At 51.4% G+C, this 21166-nt stretch overlaps 1 protein-coding gene across 1 annotated transcript in view; it reads left to right on the forward strand.

Moving 5' to 3' along the window:
* Positions 1 to 2367, forward strand: part of ZNF346 (zinc finger protein 346) — a 32891-nt gene extending 30524 nt beyond the window's left edge. The window contains exon 7 of the mRNA XM_037064443.1: positions 1106 to 2367. Coding sequence (XP_036920338.1) covers positions 1106 to 1193 — 88 coding nt within the window. The 3' untranslated portion in view covers positions 1194 to 2367. The remainder of the gene's footprint in view (positions 1 to 1105) is intronic.
* The last annotated feature ends 18799 nt before the right edge of the window (positions 2368 to 21166 follow it).

The following is a 21166-nucleotide window of genomic DNA, read 5'->3' on the forward strand; positions in this document are numbered from 1 at the left end:
CCAGCCCCAGCACCCCGGCCTGGAGCTGCCCCTCTCTCAGCACCCCTGCAGCGCATGGTGCCTTGACAGGGTGGCACAGTCTGGGGCCACCCACACTCGAAAATGCTTGTGTTATGCACTGTCTTACTCCTCCACTGAGCCACCCGGGCATGTCAGGAAGCCCCCTGAGTCTCTGGCTCCTCCTGTAAAACTGGGGCTATCAGTTGTTGAACACTGACTTCGATCTTGTTGAAGGGGCTCTGAGTTAGGACCCTCTCTTACACCCCAAGGATACCCAATGTCGGGTGGGCCACACCCAACATTGCCTTGCCTGGGGTCACACAGTAACCAGGAACTAGACCCAGGACTCACGCCACTCTGGCCCCACAGCCCCCTCACTTCCCTGTGCCACTCCCAAAGGGGGCTCCTTGCCCTCTGTCCCGGGTGCTGTGAGGGTCAGAGGTCATCTATTTCAAGTGCTAGTGCCAATAATGGGAGCTGTTGGAGATGAGCTTTTATCCACTCAGTACATCACTGGAGGCGCCAGGCTTTGATATGGGCGTCAGGGCCTCCCTCCCACCCCTCAGTCCAGACCAACTTGGTCCCTGACCCTCTGGTCCGCCCTCTGGTGGTGGAAGCAAATTCTAAACCAGTCCATAAACGAGACAACAGCAGGTGGTGCTAGGGGACAGGAGAGTGGGATGGAGAGTGACAGGAGGCCACAGTAATTCCCCAGTGAGGGGAGTGCCAGTGGGGCCCTGTGGGCCTGGAGGCAGAGTGGACGGTGCTGGGGCGCTGAGAAGACATGGCTGCAGTCCTGAGTCTGCCGCACTTGAAAGCTTGCTGTGAGCAGGTCACTAACACTTCCTGAACTGGAGTTCCCTCACATGCAAAATGGGGGTGCTACTCCCCACCTCCCTGGCAGGATTGCCATGAAGACAAACTAGGATGCTGAAGCGAAGCACCCGGAGCCGTGTCTAGCATGTGGTGTCCCTCAGTAAAGGGGAGCAAGCCTCCTTGTCACTCCAGGGCCCTGGAATGCTGTGGCACCGTCAGGGTGAGCTACCTGAGCGCCATCACAGCCGCCACAGACTGACCCACACCTTTGTTCCTTCTCAAACTGCAGGTCGCCAAAAACAGCAGTGTCGCCCCTGGGCCCGATTCCAGTGCAAAGACAGCCCACACAGAAACACGCAACTACCTTGGAAGACTAGTGTTTCCTTCACCCCAGGGTGAAGCAGCCAGGAGCCAGCCTCCCCGAGATCGTAACCGTGACTGTAGTCAGCCCTTGGCTTCCTGTTCCTCCTTTCCTACCCAGGCCTTCGGCAGGAGTGGGCCACAGGCAGCCTCACGGTAGCCTGGGAGGATGTGGGCGCTCACAAGAGAGGGAAGTAGAGGATGGCCTCTCCCCTCCACCACCAGCCTTCTGGGCCACGTGTCCTGTGTTTCCTCAGCAGGTCACTTTTGGACCAGTTCTTGCAGCTAAACCACTGGGCTCTCCGGGCTTTAGGCACGTCCGGTGAAACCTGGCCCTTCCACCCAGACCTTGACCTAGGGGGAAGGGGCAGATGAGCGTGGCTGCCACACGGGAGCCTGGAGCTAATGCGACACTCCCCCACCCCCAAAAGTGCAGGCTTGCAAAGCCTGGGACCAGACGCTGGCCGTTGTACAGGTTGCTGCCCTCAGCGAAGCTCCTGGAGCAGTGCCACAGCCCTGGCAGGGCACTGCTGTCCCTCCTGCCCCTCCTCACAGTTCCTGAGTGGTGCTAAGGACCTGCAGCAGCTGGGGACAGGCTGGAGCTGGGGAGACTGCAGCACCCGGGGGGGTGATGGAGAGCTCTAGGGTCCTTTCCCTCCACTGTCTGAGGCCCCTGACCCAGGTCACCTAGGATAGCCCCCACCTGCGCATTTGCGTGATGGCTCTGTGCCTGGAAGGCAGACTGCCCTGGGCCAGCAGCCCTTCTGCCTCCCCAGCCCTCTCCTTCCCCGTGTGCAGCAGGCCTCCTGTGTAGGTGGTGCTAGCCTCCCCTACCATGAGATTCCTGGGTACCAGGGTGTGGGATGGGGCAGGTGTCAGATGTTCCCCAGGCCCCAAACCTAGGTTTCTCCAGTGCTGCCTGTTTTATGGCCTGGGATTCACTGGGAGTAGGTTTTTCCCTGTCTCTCCCCAGCAGGAGTCCTAGGAAGTGGCACCATCTGAGGCCCCTTCTTTGGGTCAGAGAAGCCCCTTGCTGCTGTCATGGCCTCCTCCCCCCCACTCCCTACCCCTCGCCTGTGAAACGCCTTCAGTGTCGTGTGTGGGTGTGGGTGTGTGCGTCTGCTCTGTCACGTAGCCACTGGAGCATCTAAATAAAGAATTCCTCAGCCCGCCGGGCCGCTCATTCAGTTAGAGCCTGGTCCCTGCGCACCGGGTTGGGACTTCAGTCCCCGGTCGGGTACATACCAGAACCCACCAGTGACACACAAGTAAGTGGGACAACAAACTCATCTCTCTCTCTCTCTCTCTGTGCCCCTTCCTCTCTAAAATCAAGACAAAATAAAAGGAATTTCTCCCTCGAGCCAGACTACTACAACTTCACGGAACTGGGATTTGGGCCACGCTGCCATTGGGTCTGAAGTGTGTCCCAACCCCTCACCCTCGTTTACTTCAGACCCCCAGGGCTCTAAGCACTTCTGGGGAGGGGGTCGGGAAGGAAGAGACATCAGAGTGGTCTGGCAGCCCCATGGGCATCTTCCCAGGTGTCCTAAACTCAGTGCTGCCTTCCCCCATGGTGGGGGCCTTCAGGGCCTTTAAGCCAGTACCATGATCTGCTTTGCTTGAGAGGATTGTTCTGGCTGTTCAGTGTAGAAGTGGTGCAGGGGACAGGAAGAGAGAGGGAGGATGGAACGGAGCTCGTCCAGCGTGGCTGTCTCGGGCTAAGCATTCAGGACAGAGACCGAGCCCGTTCGCCTCCACTGCCCAGCGCATGGAGGGGCGTGCCCTGCATGCTTGATGATTGAATGAATGTGGGTGGGTAAGCAGAGGTGGCCCTGTCCTGCCAGCTCTTCCGCAGCGTTGGGACTTGAATGAATGAGGCCTGGAGATCTTGGGAGAACCTTTTCCGTGACCCAGAAACGAGCTGAGGCAGGGGAACGCCGGCTTTGGGAGTCCTTTGTCCACACTGCCTTGGCTCCACACTTCATTCCACACACCTTTCGCGATCACCTGCTCTCCGCCAGCTGGGAAGGACCCTCCACGGTTCCCATGGCCCCAGCAGTTTCCCCAGTCCTGCCCCAGCCAGGGTATCAGAATTGGGCCCATCCATCCCCTGGGCAAGGTCGTGAGGGCAGACGGGTGTGTGGGCTGTCCTAGTGCCGTAGCCCTGGCCTGCAGGGCCGCTCTCTCTGGGCTCTAGTGTCCCGCCAGCAGTGTGTGCACCCAGCCTTATTGGCGCGGGGGTGCAGGGGTGAGCACTGTCTTGTTCTCAGGGAGCTCGCGCACCATATTTTGACCTCCATCACCATAAATTAATTTTCCTTGCTCTTAAATTTTATAAAAATGGAGCCATACATTCTTTTGTTCAGTATTACGTCAGTTCATCTGTGTTATTGTGTGTGTCAGAAGTTCATCTTTTCATATGAATGTACCACAGTTCAGCCCCATCACTGCAGACGGACAGTGGGCAGTTCTGGTTTGGAACTGCTGAGAATACAGCCATTGCGAACAATCTTGCCTTTGTATGGGTGAGCGGTGCGCATATGCCCGGGGGTGGGGTCGCTGCATCGTAGAGCAGGCACATCTAGCCTGCCCAGACACTGCCAAGTGGTTTTCCAGAGTGGTTCTACCTACATGCCCATCTGCAGTGTGGGCACATTCTGCTTGCCCCACAGCCTTGTCAGCACTTGCTGGTGTCGGCCTTTCTGATGTTGGCCAATCTGGTGACACCCAGGAATTTGAACCCAAGGGTCCTGACTGCACATCAGGGCCCCTCTTACTCTGTTCAGCCCTAAGATCAGCTTCAAATTTCTCTAGCCTGCAGCGGCCTCTGATGTCAGTGCCCAGGACCCACAGGACGACCCAGCAGGTGAACCTCAGAGGGGGCGCCAGTCCATGGCTCTGAGGCCAAGAAAGGTGGCGCAGATGGAGAGGAGTCAGCTGTGGAGTCACGGTGCAGTGCCGGAGCAAGGAACTCGGGCTCTGGAGTTGGGCAGGCAAGGCTCGCGTCTCAGCTCTGCCACCATGGGGCCCTGTCGTCTGGGTTAGCTGCCCTGCACCACAGGGTGAAACAACACCTACCTTACAGGGTTATTGTAGAAACGAAAAGAATAGCTACAGCCCTGACGGGGGGCGGGGGGGTGGTCAGTCGGTTGGGTGTCCCACAAAGCAAAAGGTTGCTGGTTCGATTCCCAGTCAGGGCACGTGCCTGGGTTGCAGGTGTGGTCCTCATTCAGCGCATGTGTGAGAGGCAACCCATCAGTGATTCTCTCTCACATGGATGTTTTCCTCTCCTCTTTCTCCTCTTCCCCCTCTTCCCCTCTCTCTAAAAAATAAATAAATAAATAAATAAAATCTCTAAAACAGAAGAACAGCTGCCCATGAAGCTATCACAGCGCTGACACATGGCGGAGGCCTGGAACAGCCCATCTGTATTAAGACTCAATGGTTGTGAAGGGGTTAAGAAACAAACAAGCACTCACTCACAGACAGACAGCAGTGTGGCGGTCACCAGAGGGAAAGCGGGCGGGAGAGTGGCAGAGAGTAAAGGGAGGTAAATGGTGATGGAAGGAGACGTGACTTGGGGTTCTGAACACACACTACAACATACAGATGATGTATCATACAATTGTAGCCCTGAAACTTACAACCTATATAATGTTGTTAACCAGGGTCACCCCAATAAATTCAGTTTTTAAAAAAGACCATGATTTATAAAATGGTGGAAACAATTCAACCTAAAAAGGGACGGCACGGGGCAGCGGCGACTCTCCCCTGGGTTCTGACAAGAACCCACATTCTGGTGTCCGTCTCTCTCTCATGCCCATATGGGCCTTTCCTCCCCTCTCTTCCCTCAAGGCACATACCTTTGTTTTCTCTCCTGTGCTCAAGGGCCCTTCTTCTCTGCAACTTCTTTCCTGAGTCCACGCAGCCCAGTTGGCTCACTTTTCCCAGGCTTATTTCTTTTACCTCTGCAACTTTTTAAATAAACTTTTGCTTGTTTAACGAAAATAAAGCTGCCCTGAGCAGCGTGGCTCGGTTGGTTGGTTGGGTGTCATCCTGCAAAATGAAAGGTCGCCGGTTCTATTCCTGGTCAGGGGACAAGCCTGGCTTATGTGTTCAGTCCCCAGTCTGAGCATGTACAGAAGGCAACCAATTGATGTTCCTTTCACATCTCTCTCTCTCCCTCTCTAAAAATAAATAGGTAAATAAAATCTTTTAAAATAAAAAAATAAAAATAAAAGCACTCCACTGCGAGGGCACCTCAGCTCATCCCAGGCACCCCAGCTCTGCAGCCATCATGTCTTCTCCTTCTCCACCCCAGGAGAAGACATGATGAAGCTAGGTGTGTGGCGCTCTCTTCCAGAGCAGGATGCAAAGCCGTGTTGGGATGTTATCGCGGGTGGTGCAGACAGAGCTGTGCACACACCCAGATGGAAGCCACCGAGTGTGTTCGGGACACTCACTGGCCTGGCACTCAGCGTCCCCGGGCATGGGTCTGAGCCCTGCTACCAGCTTCATGGGGCCTGAGGCCAGGACATTTTCTGCGGAGTGCAAGTCCGAAGAAATCACAGCGCCCAGCTGGAGTCCTAAGGAGGCAGCCGTGACGGGCAGGCGGGGCTTCTTCCCAGAGCAGGTGAAGAAGGAAGCCCCGCCTTCACAGTGGCCGTTACCAGGCAGCCACTCTCACCCCTACCCAGACCTTCCTCCCAGTGGTCACCAGCGTCAAATGCAACTTCTCCCTCTGACCATCTGTCTACCTAACGACCTCACTGACTCTGCCTGTGCCAAGACCCTGCTCTGGCACTCCCCGGTTCCCTGCCCACAGTGTTCGGGACCTTCACTCTGCCAGCGTCCAGTCCGTAAGGGACTGGGCTACGGTGCAGTGACCCCAATGGCCACTAGGTGGAGAGCGCTCCTGTTTTTGCTGGGCGAGGTAGACCAGCCCCAGGACCTTACGGTGGAGTTTAGTGCAAGAAGAGCACAGGATGGCTTTTTCTGAGCCCCCAAGGCCAACTGCCTCTCCCCTCAGGGCATTTCCCTCTGGAGGACACCTGTGAGAGCTTTAATTTCGTCACCCGTCTGGGAGCTTACCTGATACCTGGACTATTCGTCAACCTCTATTTAACTCTGCCTTTGAGCTCCATTCTTCGACCCTGGGCCTTTGAGAGACTGATCCCTCTCCTTGGTCCAGGGGAACCTGTGACCCAGGGCCAGGCCACCAGGTCATATATCTGGAGCTGTCAGGAGCTATCTTTGCCAACACATAGGCACAAGTTGCCTTAAAATTTAGTGCACACAGAGGAAAACGGAGATGAAAGATGAGAAGAGTCTAATTTCTGATAAGCACCTGGATCCAACCTTGCCTGAAGGTAATATTGTGAGGGCTTTTTAGCTATGAATCAATAAGTTCCCTTTTTCCTTAAGTCAGTTTAACTTGGGTTTCTATCACTTACAACCAAGAGCTTTACTTAACGCTTGCCCCAGCTCCCCTTATCAATCCAGCTGGAGACACCTACTCATCCGGAGATCACTGACCTCAAGGCTGGGCTGACTGCCCTTCCATACTCTCCCAAATGCTCTGTACCCACTCTGGCACTGCCCCTAATGTACTGTGTTAGCATCCACTTTAGTCCCTGTCTCCTCTTTCAGACTAGAAATTCTCTGAGGGCAGGAACTGGGCATTACTTACCACATTGCATCCCTTGTGTCCAGCATAGGACTGTGATAGTTTTAATAACTGCATGGTGGTTGAGTAAATTAATGGATAAATGAATAAAAGTGGGTATGGGCTGGTAGGGATTTCATAGAAAGACTTCTTTTTTAAAAATGGTTTTTTAAATTTATTTTTAGAGAGAGGGGAAGAGAGGGAGAAAGTGAGGGAGAAAAACATTAATTCGTGGATACACCCCCTACTGGGGACCTGGCTGGCAATCCAGGCATGTGTCCTGACTAGGTATCGGACTGGCAACCCTTTGGTTCACAGGCCAGCACTCAATCCACTGAGCCACACCAGCCAGGGCCACAGAAAGACTTCTTGGAGCTGAGCCTCTCATGGTCAAAGGTCAAAGGAACTGGGTAGCTGGGGCGGGAAGTTCAGTGAAGGGGCCTAGAAGAGATACAGTCGGTCATATCAAAAATGGCCTCTCATGAATCTTTGCCTCCCTATGTCTCTGCCCTTTCACAATATGACTGTGTCAATCCAGCCATTGATATGGGAAGTCCGTTCCCCCACTCCTCGAATCTGGGCTGACCTTAAGACTCACTGCCCTGGCTGGCTAGCTCAGTTGATTAGAACATCATCCTGATACACCAAAGTTGCAGGCTTGATCCTCAGCCGGGGCACATGCAAAAAGCAACCAATGAATTCGTCAACAAGTAGAACAACAAATTGATGTTTCTCTCTCTCTCCCCCCCCCACCCCTTTCCTCACTCTCCCTAAAAGCCAATTAAAAAAAAAAAGTTTGCCCTGACTGGCATGGCTGAGTTGGTTGAGCACTGGTCCCACAAAGCAAAAAGTCGCCAGTTCAGTTTCTGGTCAGAGCACATGTGTGGGCTGTAGGCCCAGTCCCCAGTTAGGGACTTGTTTTGATCAGAGAATGCAGTGGTGTGACATTGTGCAACTTTCAAGGCTAGGACTTGGGCCTTCTAGTTTACACTACTGACTCTTGGAAAGGAAATCCAGGCTGGATGTGAGGGGAGTGGCCAGCAGCCAGCATCCTGCTTGTGGAGGAGGCTGTCGTAGACCCTCCAGCACGGCAGAGCCATCGGCGCAAGTGACCTGAGGACACATCAGCAGAAGAACTGCTCAGCCGAGTCGCGCTAATCTACAGAATCACGAGGAATGAGAAAGTGTCTGTCTACATAAGTTTCTTTAAGCTAAAACTGACAACAATGACCAGAGGAGTAAGAACTCAAATGCTCCTAAAAATGACTGTTGTGCATTTGAGACTAAGAACAGGATATAAGGAAGGTTACATGACAGTGGAAGAAAGCACCATGGGGACAGGTTTATAGGATAGTTATTAGATTCTCTGCTCTTTCCCCGGCCGATGTGGCTCAGTGGGTTTGAATGCCTGACTGTGCGATTCTCAGTCAGGGCACATGCCTGGGCTGTGGGCCAGGTCTCAGGTGGGGGGTGCTTGAGAGGCAACCACACATTGGTGTTCACACTGATATTTTGCTCCCTCTCTTTCTCCCTCCCTCCCCCCCCCAAAAAAATAAATAAAAAGTCTTTTAAAGAAGGAGAGAGAAAGACTTTAGCTTTAGTTGTAGCTGATAAGCTTAAGAGACCAGTGCATGTGCAAAGCTGTTGTTCCAGGAACTGACTCTAGGTGGTGGATGAGCAGTTCAACCTTCATGAGTCTGCAAGCAACCGAGATGGTATCTGAGCCAGTGTGTTCCAGGGAGGGAACATCCATGATGCAGGTGAAGAATTGTTTGATCACAAGATATACAGTCATACCTCCGTCCCTGTGGCCTTCAGAACTTACCAAACCCTGTACTTTTTGTGTTTTGAGGAGAAAAATATGTCTCAGCACTTAGCACTTGCTCAGGACTCATTGCACTCGTGAGAACATGTGTGAGTCAGGATGCTGCCCCTCAAGAGAAAATGCTTCATCATTTGGTACTCGTAGTTTTCTTGGCACTTGTCGTGAGTTCCCGAATGAATTAACAATGAGTATCAAGGTGCCACTGTACTAGGAAAATCACTGCTGTACTGCCTTCTAAAAGGTTGGCTTAAGGTGAGATGTTAAAACAGCTTTTAGGAGACTTCCAGCCAAGATGGAGGGGTAGGTAGACACACTGTGCCCCCTTGTACAACCAAAAGGACAACAAATTTAAAAACAAAAAACAATCAGAACTGATAGAAAATCAAACTGTATGGAAGTCCTACAACCAAGGAGTTAAAGAAACACCCATCCAGATGGTAGAAGGGGCAGAGACGGGCAGCCAGGCGGAGAGGACTCACGGCAAGGCAGTGGCTGGAGGATGGGGGTGGGCAAGGTGGAAGCTGATGGGCAAGGCGATGGCTGGCATACCCAGTGAGGCTGTGGATTGTAGACTGAATGGTCCCACATTCACATGCAGATAAACCAAGAGGAACAACTGGTGAGCAAGACAGACCCACAACCCAGGGTCCCAGCAGGGAAATAAAGCCTCAAACCTCTGACTGAAAACACCTTTTGGGGTTGAGGCAGCAATGGGAGAGACTTCCAGACTCACAGGAGAGTTCGTTGGACAGACCCACAGGGTCCTAGAATGCACATAAACCCACCCACCCGGGAACCAGCACCAGAAGGGCCCACTTTGCTTTTGAGCAGTGGGGGAAGTGACTGAAATCTGGCAGAGAGCTGAGCAGTGACATTGTTCCCTCGCGGACCCCTCCCCTGGGTTCAGCATCACAGCACAGTGACCTGGGTTGCCCTGCCCTGGTGAACACCTAAGGCTCCTCCCCTCATTACATAACAGGTATGCTGAGACAAAAGAAAAATGGCCCAATTGAAAGAACAATTCAAAGCTCCAGAAGAAATACAACTAAGTGATGAAGAGACAGCCAACCTATCTGATGCACAGTTCAAAGCACTGGTTATCAGAATGCTCACTGAAGTGGCTAAACATGGTTGCAAATTAGACAAAAAAAAATGAAGGCTATGCTAAGTGAAATAAAAGAATAATGCACAGGGAACCAATAGTGATGGGAAGGAAACTGGGACTCAAATCAATGGTTTGGAGAAGGAGGAATAAAAAAACATTCAACCAGAACAGAATGAAGAAACAATAATTCAAAAAAATGAGGACAGGCTTAGGAACCTCCAGGACATCTTTAAAGGTTCCAACATCCGAATTATAGGGGTACCAGAAGGGGAAGAGGAACAGCAACAAGTGGAAAACTTATTTGAACAAATAATAAAGAAGAATTTCCCCCAATCTGGCAAAGGCAATAGACTTCCAGGAAATCCAGGAAGCTCAGAGAGTCCCAAAGAAGGTGGACCCAAGAAAGCACACACCAAGGCACATTATGATTACATTACCCAAGATTAAACATAAGGAGAAGATCTTAAAAGCAGCAAGAGAAAAGGAGGCAGTTACCTACAAAGGAGTTCTCATAAGCCATCAGCTGATTTCTCAAAAGAAATCTTATAGCCCTGGCTGGTACAGCTCAGTGGATTGAGCGCGGGCCTGTGAACCAGAGGATCACAGTTCAATCCCAGTTAGGGCACATGCCTGGGTTGCAGGCCAGGTCCCAGCAGGAAATGCATGAGAGGCAACCATAGATCCATACTTCTCTCCCTCTCTCCTTCTCTTCTACTCTAAAGATAAATAAATAAAAACATTTTTAAAAAGAAACCTTACAGGCAAAAAGAGGCTGGAAAGAAATATTCCAGGTCATGAAAGGCAAGGACCAACATCTGAGATGACTCTATCCAGAAAACCTATCATTTAGAATGGAAGGGCAGATAAAGTGCTTCCCATATAAGGTCAAATTAAAGGAGTTGTCATCACCCAGCCTTTATTATATGAAATGTTAAAGGGGCTTATCTAAGAAAAAAGAGATAAAAAATATGAACAGTAAAAAGACAACAAACTCCAGCTATTAACAACCGAACCTAAAACAAAAACAAATTAAGCAAACAACAAGATCAGGAATAGAGTCACAGAAATGGACATCACATGGACGGTTATCAGCAAGGGAGTGGGAGGGGAAGGTGGGGAAGGTACAGGGAATAAGAAGCATAAATGGTAGGTGGAAAACAGACAGGGGGGAGGTTAAGAAGAGTACAGGAAATGGAGAAGCCAAAGAACTTATATGTACGACCCATGGACATGAACTAAAGAGGGGGAATATGGCTGGAAAGGGGGTGTGCAGGGTGGAGGAGAATAAAGGGGGGTAGATGGGACAACTGTAATAGCATAATCAGTAAAATATAGTTTTTAAAGGAAAAAAACAGCCCTGGCTGGTGTAGCTCAGTGGATTGAGCACAGGCCTGCAAACCAAAGGGACGTGGTTCGATTCCCAGTCAGGGCACATGCCTAGGTTGTAGGCCAGTTCCCAGCAGGGGACACATGAGAGGCAACCATACGTTAATATTTCTCTCCCTCTCTCCTTCCCTTCCCTTCTAAAGATAAATAAGTAAAATCCCTTTTTTAAAAAAGGGAACAGAACAGCTTTTAGTATACATAGCCCACCACCTTCTCAGGTCGCCGGCCATCTGAGTAAAGCCCCCACAACGACTCAACCCCTGCAACTGCTTATTGGTTCTTGTAGCGACAGGCAGCATGAACGCTGGGTTTTCCGGCCTCACCTGTACATTGGACTCTTCCCCCACTCTGCTGTCATTCGTGGAGGTGGCACTAATGCTGACAGCGAGAGAGTGAGTCTCGACCCAGCTCTTCCTGAAGCCAAACCCATCCCCGGACCTCAATATTGCATAAGCCAATAAATTCACCATTTTTGCCTACACTTATTTGTGTTGGGATATCTTTTACCTGAAACTCAGTGGAAATATTCCCGGAAGGTCGGGAAGTGGGACAGGGCCTGAGGAAGCGCCCGGCAGAGGGGGATCACAGCAACACGGAGGTCTCTGGAGAGTTCGGGGAAAGGGTTTACTTTTCCCCAGCCCCTCCTCTATTCCAGGGCCCTGGAATGAGAAAGCCTTTATCTAGAGGACTTCACGGGTACAAATGATTCACTGCAATTGTGGTAAAGTGCTACAAATGGCAAATGCCACTGCAACCAGGGCATGCAGGAGGGATGAGCCTGGGTGGGGGCGGGGCAGGGAAGGTCTCCCTGAGGAAGCCACAGGCAGACTAGATTTCTAGGCTGAATAGGAACCAGCCAGCGAGGGGGGCAGGGGAAGGGGTACGTGTGAAAGGGGTCACGGTCCAGGCAGAGGGAACAGCATGTGCCAGGATCCTGAGGCCAGATCTCCTCCCCTGGCAGGAGGGAGAATATGAGACTATGTCACCAGGGAAAGAGAGGGGCAGACAGGAGCCAGGTCCCTCAGGACATATCAAAATTTCCAGCAGCTCCCTGACTGATGTGGCTTGGTAGGTTGGGCATCATCCCACAAACTGAAAGGTCCTGTGTTTGATTCCCAGTCAGGGCACATGCCTGGGTTGCAGGTTTGGTCCACGTCGGGGCGCATACAAGAGTCAACCGATCGATGCTTCTCTCTCACATCACAGTTTTTCTCCCTCCCTTCCCCTCTCTCTAAAAAATAAAGAAAATCTTTAAACGCAGAAACCAACTCCAGCTAGTAGAAGTTCACGAAACTGCCAAGAGCACTATGGAACTGGGCTCGTGCCACATAAGCAGCATCTCAGAACAGGCTCAGGAACAACACCGTTGCCTCCACGACACTGGACTCTGCTGCTCATGCCCGGGCCTCCCAAGGCCCTCCTGGCATCCCTGGTTCCCAGGAGTGGGTGCTGTGAGCTGGCAGAAACAGAACCCTGGCCGGAAGAGAGCCAGCGCTTTGAGCTTTAATCAAGAGAGGTGAACTCTGCACATAACGTGAGGGTATTTCCCACACCTAGCAAAGAATCCACCCAGGGGAAGATCTGAGCTTGGGGTGGTTCTAAAGTAAGTCCATAAATTTCTTCATATTATTCTCTTCAGGAGGTCAATTTCAATTTCCTCCCTCTACTCCCCTCCCAGCTCCCATTTGGGCTTATAATTAATCTGGATAACAAAGGGGTTCCGCAGCCCTGGCTGGTATGGCTCAGTGGATTGAGTGAACCGAAAGGTTACTGGTTCGATTTTTGGTCAGGGCAGATGCGTGGGTTGTAGGCCAAGTCTCCAGCAGGGGGTGTGAGAGAGGCAACAGATGGATATTTCTCTTACTCACTGGTGTTTCTCTCCTTCTCTTTCTTCATCCCTTCCCCTCTCTCTAAAAATAAATTAAAATTAAAACAAAAATTTAGAAGTGTTGAAGTGTGGCTTTTGAGAGTAAGTCCTAAAAGACAGGGCAGTGTCAGTCTTTCTTGGATCAGCGGCTGGGAGGGAAACCAGGTGACATGTCATGAGGACACACAGCAGCCCTGGGAGAGGCTCCCATGAAAGAAATAGGGGTCTCCTGACAAACGTTTACTTTAAGTTTGGGGGTAATTTTTTATTTTATTTTTATTTTTTTTAAATAAATTCTTCTTTTTTAAGATTTTGTTTATTTATTTATCTTTGGAGGGGAAGGAGAGAGGGAAACATCAATGTATGGTTGCCTTTTGTGCGCCCCCTGCTGGGAGTTGGCCTGCAGGGAACTGGACTGCAACCCAGGCATGTGCCCTGACTGGGAATCGAACCGCAACCCTCTGGTTCACAGGCCTGTGCTCAGTCCACTGAGCTACACCAGCCAGGGCCTTGGGGTAATTTTTTAAATGTTTTAGAAGATTCTGATGCTCTATTTTTTTTTAAAGATTTTATTTATTTATTTATCTTTAGAGGGGAAGGAGAGAGGGAGAGAAACATCAATGTATGGTTGCCTTCATGTGTTCCCTGCTGGGAGTTGGCCTGCAGGGAACTGGCCTGCAACCCAGGCATGTGCCCTGACTGGGAATCGAACCGCGATCCTCTGGTTCGCAGGCCTGTGCTCAATCCACTGAGCTACGCCAGCCAGGGTGATGCTCTATTTTTAGAGAGAGAAGAGGGAGGGGAAAAGAGAGGAAGAGAAACAACTATGTGAGTGAGAAACATCGACGGGCTGCCTCTTGTATGTCCCCAACCAGGGACCTGGCCTGCAACCCAGGCAGGTGCCCTGACCCGAAATCGAACCCCCAACCCTTTAGTTTGCAGGCCAGGCCAGCACTTAATCCAGTGAGCCACACCAGCAAGGGCTTTGGGGTAATTTGTTCTGTAATAATAGATATCTAATACAGGTCTTTCTCCAAAAAGCAATGGAGAAGGAGGCCTGGCTGGGTAGCTCAATTGGTTAGAGCATTATCCTGACACACCAAGGTTGTAGGTTCAATCCCCAGTCAAGGCACATACAAGAATCAAGCAATGAGTGCATGAATAAGTAGAACAAATAATCGAAGTGCCCTCCCAACTCCAAAAGCCAATAAATAAAAAATAAACTAAAATAAAAGCAATGGGAACCCATGAAAGGTTTTAAACAAACAGGAGCAATGCCATGATGAATTTGCAGTTATATAAACAAATGAGTACTATGGGCTAGGAGCCGACAGAGAATAGTGGAGACACAAAGGAGGGAGTAGTAATTTCTACTGGGAGGTCATTTATTAGGAGGCTTTTATTTATAAACAGTTAAAAAAACAAGTCAAATTAGAGTAAGAGAAAAAATTATTTGGCTCACATAAATGAAATATTCAGAGAGATAATTTTGGCTTCAGGCATGGCTGGATCCAGGCACACTCCATCTCTTGGCCCTTTTACTTCCTCCGTGGGCTTTCCTCACAGGCAACCTCTCGCAAGCAGTTCCAGGCTTCCATCTTCATATCTCAGTAACCTCTGAGAGTGTTAGTTTCCTGTCAGTTCCAGTGAACAGCCCAGACTGGCTCTCACTGGCCCTGCTTGGCTCACATGCTCATCCTTGACCCAATCACAGTAGCCTGGGGGGTGGCAAAATATTCTCGTTAGCTAGGTTCAGGGGCACCTGCTCACCACATGAGCAAGAGAGAAGTGTTGGTTCTGCTGTCAGCAGTTAGACAGACATGAGCAGAGCAGGATAGGCCAGGTGCAGATGGTCACCAGAGCAGAAAGCCCCAGGCGCCTAGCAACAGGAAAAACTGGGAAAGCAAGGATCAAGCCTCCTAGGGTAACTTCTCCTCCTCTAGTATATCACTGATCACGGGTGTCGAACCCCAGATCTTTAACATCGCTGCTGACAGGGTTTATTTTTTTTAAAGATTTTATTGATTTATTTTTAGAGAGAGGGGGAGGGAGGGAGAAAGAGAGGGAGAGAAACATCAATGTGTGGTTGCCTCTGGAGCCCCCCTACTGAGGACCTAGCCTGCAACCCAGGCATGTGCCCTGTCTGACAATCACAGGCCGGCGCTCAATCCACTGAGCCACACTATCCGGGGCTGGTCACGGGGTTTAGATCCCCTGACCATTCCTCCCTGGAGATAACATCTAGGCCTTAGTTGAGTTTCAGCTCCAGGCCCAGAAAAGCAGCAAAACCAGATGGGTAATGCCAGGACCAGCTGCACTGACCAATGACCTCCTACCCAGTGCAACCAATCAGAAGAGACCAGGACCCTAAAAGGCCACACCTGCAAAGCTGATGAATATTTTATTGAGTTCGCCCCCTGGGAACGCCCCTAAAATCCCCGCCTTTAAAAGCCCTTTATCATGGCCCTGACCAGTGTGGCCAGTGGCTTGAGCATCAGCCCACAAAGCAAAAGGTTCCCAGTTCCAATCCTGGTCAGGACACATGCCTGGGTTGTGGGTTCAGTCCCTGCTCGGGGCAGGTACAACAGGCAACCAATCAATGTTTCTCTCCCTCTCTTTCTCCCTCCTTTCTTCTCATTCTAAAAATAAATAAAAATATTTTAAAAACGAAATCCCTCATAATGGAGGGCCTCGCACCCCCCCCAGGAGCACTGCTGCACCTTCCCCCCCCCAGACCTGTTACGTTACCCTTCTCTCTCCGAAGCCCCAAAGGCCCTCCTTTCGCCTCTGTAACTTGCTTCCTGAGCCCATTTCTTCTACTGCTCCCTTCTTGTCCCTCTGCAATCTTCTAATGACACTTTCTCTTATAGTTTGAGTCGTGGCTCTGGATTCTTTCCCAGCCAGAAGACAAGTACCAAGGCTGCTGAACCCAGGTCGGGTCTGTCCAGCGCCTGGTGCGGTTCTCGCCGCCGCCAACACCTCCACCCAAACCCCTGTGGACGAAAAAGGGATGCTGTAATGCAGTCATAAATTCCTAACTGGGCAGGTCATGGCGCGTAGTCAAACCCCGGGCTTATAACTTCTTTAGCTTGCACATCTAGGTTAACACACCTTTGAAACGTCAGAAGTGATAGCCCGAGAAGGTGTAACCACCCTTAAGAAAGCACAAAATCTCGCAATCCAACCTGCACCTTGCTTTTTCCCACCCTCATGGGTCCTTCCCTACTTCCCTCCTTAATTTCAAAGGCTTTCAAGAAACCACAGAGCTGCCCTTTGGAGTGTCTGAGACTGGGCTCCCTGAATAAGTCATCGGTTTGGCTCAAATAAACTCTTACAAACACTCTCTGCAGGTTTAGATTTTTTTAAGATTTTATTTATTTTCTTTTTAGAGAGAAGGGAAAGAGAGAGGAGAAATATCAATGTGTGAGAGAAACATCAGTTGGTTGTCTCTTGCTCACTCCCCACTGGGGACCTGGCCCACAACCCAGGCATGTGCCCTGACTAGGAATTGAACCCGGAACCTTTAGGTCCACAGGCCGGCTCTCAGTCCACTGGGCCACACAGCCAGGGCTGGACAGTTCTTATATCAACACCCACACCCCACCCCCAACCATGGACAAGAAGTAGGAGAGGGCCAGGACCTCAAAGAAAAATGAGGAGCTGTTTCCAGAGAGAGAGAGAGAGAGTTATGTGTCCAGTGGGAGGTGACCAGGAAGGGCCTCAGAGAATAAGAACCACCTAAGAGGAGTCCAGAAAACTGGATGGCAGCCATGGTGGGACGGCTGGAGGGCGGGGAGGAGGGCCCTCCTGGCACAAGGGCAGCAGATGCAAAGGCACCAGGGTGAGAACCACGGGCCTCGTTCAGGAGGGCCTGCCTGGAGCTCGGTGCAGCTGGAGGTGTCTCCGGGGATAGAGTAGGCGGGACTGGAGAGAGCAGCAGAGGCCAGTCTTTTGGGGGTTTCAATTGCTTGATTTTAGAGAGAGAAACCGATTTGTCGTTCCACTCATGGGTTGATTCTTGTATGCGCCTTGACAGGGATTTAAACCCACAACCTTGGTGTATTGGGATGAAGCTCTAACCCGCTGAGCTACCTGGCCAGGGCTGCCACTTCATTTTAACAACCCCTGGCTTTGTTAGGGGAGATCATGTGTCCAGCAGAATGAATACACTTTCCAGCCTCCTTTGTAGGTAGGGTTAGCCATGTGTCACAGTCTGGGCGAAGAGATAAAATCTGAAGTTGCTAGGTGTAACAACTCTTTGTGGCTTCTTCCCTCCTCCTGCCTGAGCACAGGTGTGATGGCAGGAGCTGAAGCTTCTACCTTTCAACCACGGGAGAAAACTCTAGAAAATTGAAAAGACTGCAGCCCTGACTTCAGACCCACCTTCACCCACCTCCAGACTTGAGGCTAAGCAGGGTGTGAATAAACCCTTGTTTTGTTCAAGTCCTTTTCACCTAGGTTTTCTGTTATGTGTGTCTAAACGAAATCATATGTGGTTCAGTTGGGAATCAGGCAAGATAGAGAAGAGTAAGGGGGCCCACCAATCTTCGATCCTTCCTGCCCAGCCTCTGCCACTTCCCAGCTGCCCAGGCCCCCTCACTCCTCCAAACAAATGGGCAAGGTAACACCCAGTGGGTGTGAGGCTCTCGGGCCCACGTCTAGAGCTTGTGGGCAAACTCTAGCAAGCCACAAGAGCCCCCAGACACCCCTGTCCCATCTAGCAGGGCACAGCCCACAGTGCCTGGGACCAGGGGGCAAGCGGACTGGGGTGTGGCTGACTCTGGGAAGCAGCAGGACCAGCCCGGAGAGAGAGCCCCAGATCCTTCCTAGCCCACTGCCCTCAGTCTGGCTTCATCCAAGGGGCCTCCCTGCAAGTTTCCCCAGGCTGCCAACATCAGTGCCAGGCTCCCTGACTCCAGCACGGTGCCTGGGGCAGCCTGTTGTTTGGGGCTGCTATCTCCAGGGTAGAAATTGGACACAGATGTGCCCAGTGGGAGGGGAATGAAGAGATATGGAGGCTGGAGGAGGGGTGACCCTCAAAGTCCTTCCCTCTTGGCCGAGGGAGTGAGTCCCACATAGGCCAATTGTTGCTAATATTAATACTGGACCCTGGCTGGTATAGCTCAGTGCATTGATCGCGGGCCTGTGAACCACATGGTTGTGATTCGATTCCCAGTCAGGGCACATGCCTGGGTTGCAGGCCAGTTCCCATCAGGGGACACAGGAGAGGCAACCATACATTGATATTTCTCTCCCCCTCTCCTTCCCTTCCCCTCTAGAGATAAATAAATAAAAATAAATAAAAATTTAAAAAACACTGGAGCCCTAGCTGGTATGACTGAGTGGATTGAGCTTCATCCTGCAAACTGAAAGGTCACCAGTTCTATTCCTAGTCAAAGCCCATGCCTGGGTTGTGGGCCAGGTCCTCAGTTAGGGGAGTGTGAAAGGCAACCGATCCATAGTTCTCTCTCCTACATCGATGTTTCTCTCTCTCTCTTTCTCGCTCCCTTCCGTATCTCTGAAATAAATAAATAAATAAATGCAATGTTTTTAAAAACATTTGCCCTCTTTACTGAACCCGGGCTGTGTGCCTTAGGCTTTATATCATCATCACACTGAGTCTCACATTTGACAGAACTATTACTCACACTGGACAGAAAACCAAACTTAGGCTTAACATTAAGTGCCTTGTCCAAGGTCACAAAGTTTTCAGGGTCCAGAGCCACACCTGTTGGGCTCTAGCACCAGACCCTTCCCACTCAGCTGCTGTCAATGTCCCCTCCATTTCCACCAGCCAAGCCCCCAGAGCCCGTGGGGGAAGCCAGGGCAGAAAAGGGTTGGACAAAGCGGTAAGAAAGAGTAACTGTCAGCTCTGAGTGGCAACTATAGGTGATTCCCCTGTGTACTTTTTCTATGTTTTAAATCGTTCTCAAAGTAAAAGTTGTTTTAAAAAAAGAAGGAAAGAAGACAAGACGACACAGGACGAGGTCGGCAGAAGGGGCCAGGCCTGGACAGGAGCTCAGAGCAGCCCTCCCTCTGCACAAGGGCCGGGTGCTCCCTGCCCCGCGCCCTCCAGGAGCAGCCCGGTGGGTTGGCACCGGCGGCAGCGCCTCCCACAACCCTGCTCAGGAGTCCCTCCTGGCCCAGCCTGGCGCTCCAGGAGCCCAGGGTCTGCAACCCCTTCCAAGGTGCCCCATCGGTCCCGGCCCAATGGATGGGGAGAGCTACACCCAGACCCAGTTCCCACACCCCACTCATCCTCAGCGGGTGAATCTCCACCTTCTTGGCCCCAGTTAAGGTCGGTGCAGAAAGTGCGCCAGTGTCGACAATCCCAGCTCTGCGGAGTCACCCTGAGCTCTCCCTCCGTATTCCAAGTGCTGAGGGCTCAAGTTCCAGTTCTGTCGTTCACGTGCTGTGTAACTTCAGCAGACACGACGTTCCACCCGCCTGCGCTTCCGCTTCCTCTCCTGCGAAACAGTGCCAAGGCTCTCTAGTGCCATGTGGCTCGGGGGATGGGGAAAAAGGTACACTGCGTGGATAATGCCCAGCCTAGCAAGTGCCTGGCGTACAATGGGAGTTCAGCCAAGGTGAGAGAGAACGTCTCGCTTTCTGTTCTGGGAAACTTATTCCCATCCCTTAACTCATTCATTTCCTCCAACACCTGTGAGGAAAAGGAAGCAGAAGGAGCCCTGGCTGGTGTGGCTCAGTGAATTGAGTGCCAGCCTACGAACCAGAGAATCGCCAGTTCAGTTCCCAGTCAGGGCACGTGCCTGGGTTGCGAGCCAAGTTCCCAGCAGGGGAGCGCTGGAGAGGCAACCACAATTGATGATTCTCTTCCTGCCTTCCCCTCTCTCTATAAATAAATAAAATCTTTTTTAAAAAAAGAAAGCAGGAAAATGCTGGGGCCCTGGCTGGTGTAGCTCAGTGGATTGAGCACGGGCCTGCGACTCAGATGATCGAGGTTCTATTCTCAGTCAGGGCACATGCCTGGGTTGCAGGCCAGTTCCCTGCAGGCCAACTCCCAGCAGGGGACGCACAAAAGGCAACTATACATTGATGTTTCTCTCCCTCTCTCCTTCCCTTCCCCTCTAAAGATAAATAAATAAAATCTTCAAAAAAAAAAGGAAGCAGGACTGTGCCCATTTTCTGTTTTTGTTATTGATTTTCAGTTTTCTGTTCTTATTGTTTTTGGGGGGAGTTGTGTATGTGGGTGGGTGGGTGCATGCCCATTTTCTGGTAAAGTCGGAATCTTAGGATGGCAGGCTCCTGAGCCCCTGCTGGAGGTGTGTGTGTGTGCGCGTGTGCGTGTGCGTGTTTCAGTCTTTGAGACTTGGCCGGTGCAGCTCAGCTGGTTGGAGTGTCCTCCAGTAAACCTAAGGGTGTCCGGGCTCAACTCCAGGTCGGAGCACATGCAAAAGGTAACAGATCGATGTTTCTCTCTAACACTGATGTTTCTGTCTGTCTGTCTGTCTGTCTGTCTCTCTTTCTCCCCCTCCATTCTCCTCTGTCTAAAAAAATCAATAAGCATGTCCTCGGGAGAGGATAAAAAGCAATTCAAAGTCTTTGAGAGAATCTGCAAATGCAACTGGTGACAGATTGTTAGCAAGGGAATAAGACCGTGAGGGGGGTGTAGGCTTGGGTGGAACCCTCCTTCCGTGCTGTTTACTCATCTCTCCCTCCCCACTACGGTGTCAACAGCTGCTCGCAGGGCAGAGGCTGGGTCGGATCACGGCCTTGCCCCCAGGATTTAGAAGAGTACAAGCCACAAAATGAGCAGCTGGTAAAGGAATGAGTGAGTGAATGACCTTGGGAGATTGTCAGACTCCGCAGGGGGTCAGCATGGGAGGTTTAAGTGCAAGAGGAGGGCTGGACCAGGGATGTCCGGATGTGGGGTCTGGGATGGGGGCGGGGGCGGGGCTCCAGTCTAAGAAACTTGGGCATCTCAGGAGGCAGCCCTTGCCTTTGGTTCAGGGAAACTAGAAAGTGCCTGGAAGCTGAATAAAATAAGTGTGGGGTCCAGCTCCTTCTGGCAACTCGCTCTGTGCCCAACAGCCGCGTTCACTCAGGGAGTCGGTAAAATACCAGGGGTGGGGGCCGAGTCTCTCCAGGAGTCCCGGGTGTCTGGTGAGGCCCCCTCTGGGC

Source organism: Sturnira hondurensis, unplaced genomic scaffold (genome assembly GCF_014824575.4).
Source record: "Sturnira hondurensis isolate 20B ecotype Veracruz unplaced genomic scaffold, ASM1482457v3 Scaffold0015262, whole genome shotgun sequence".
Classification (NCBI taxonomy): Eukaryota; Metazoa; Chordata; class Mammalia; order Chiroptera; family Phyllostomidae; genus Sturnira; species Sturnira hondurensis.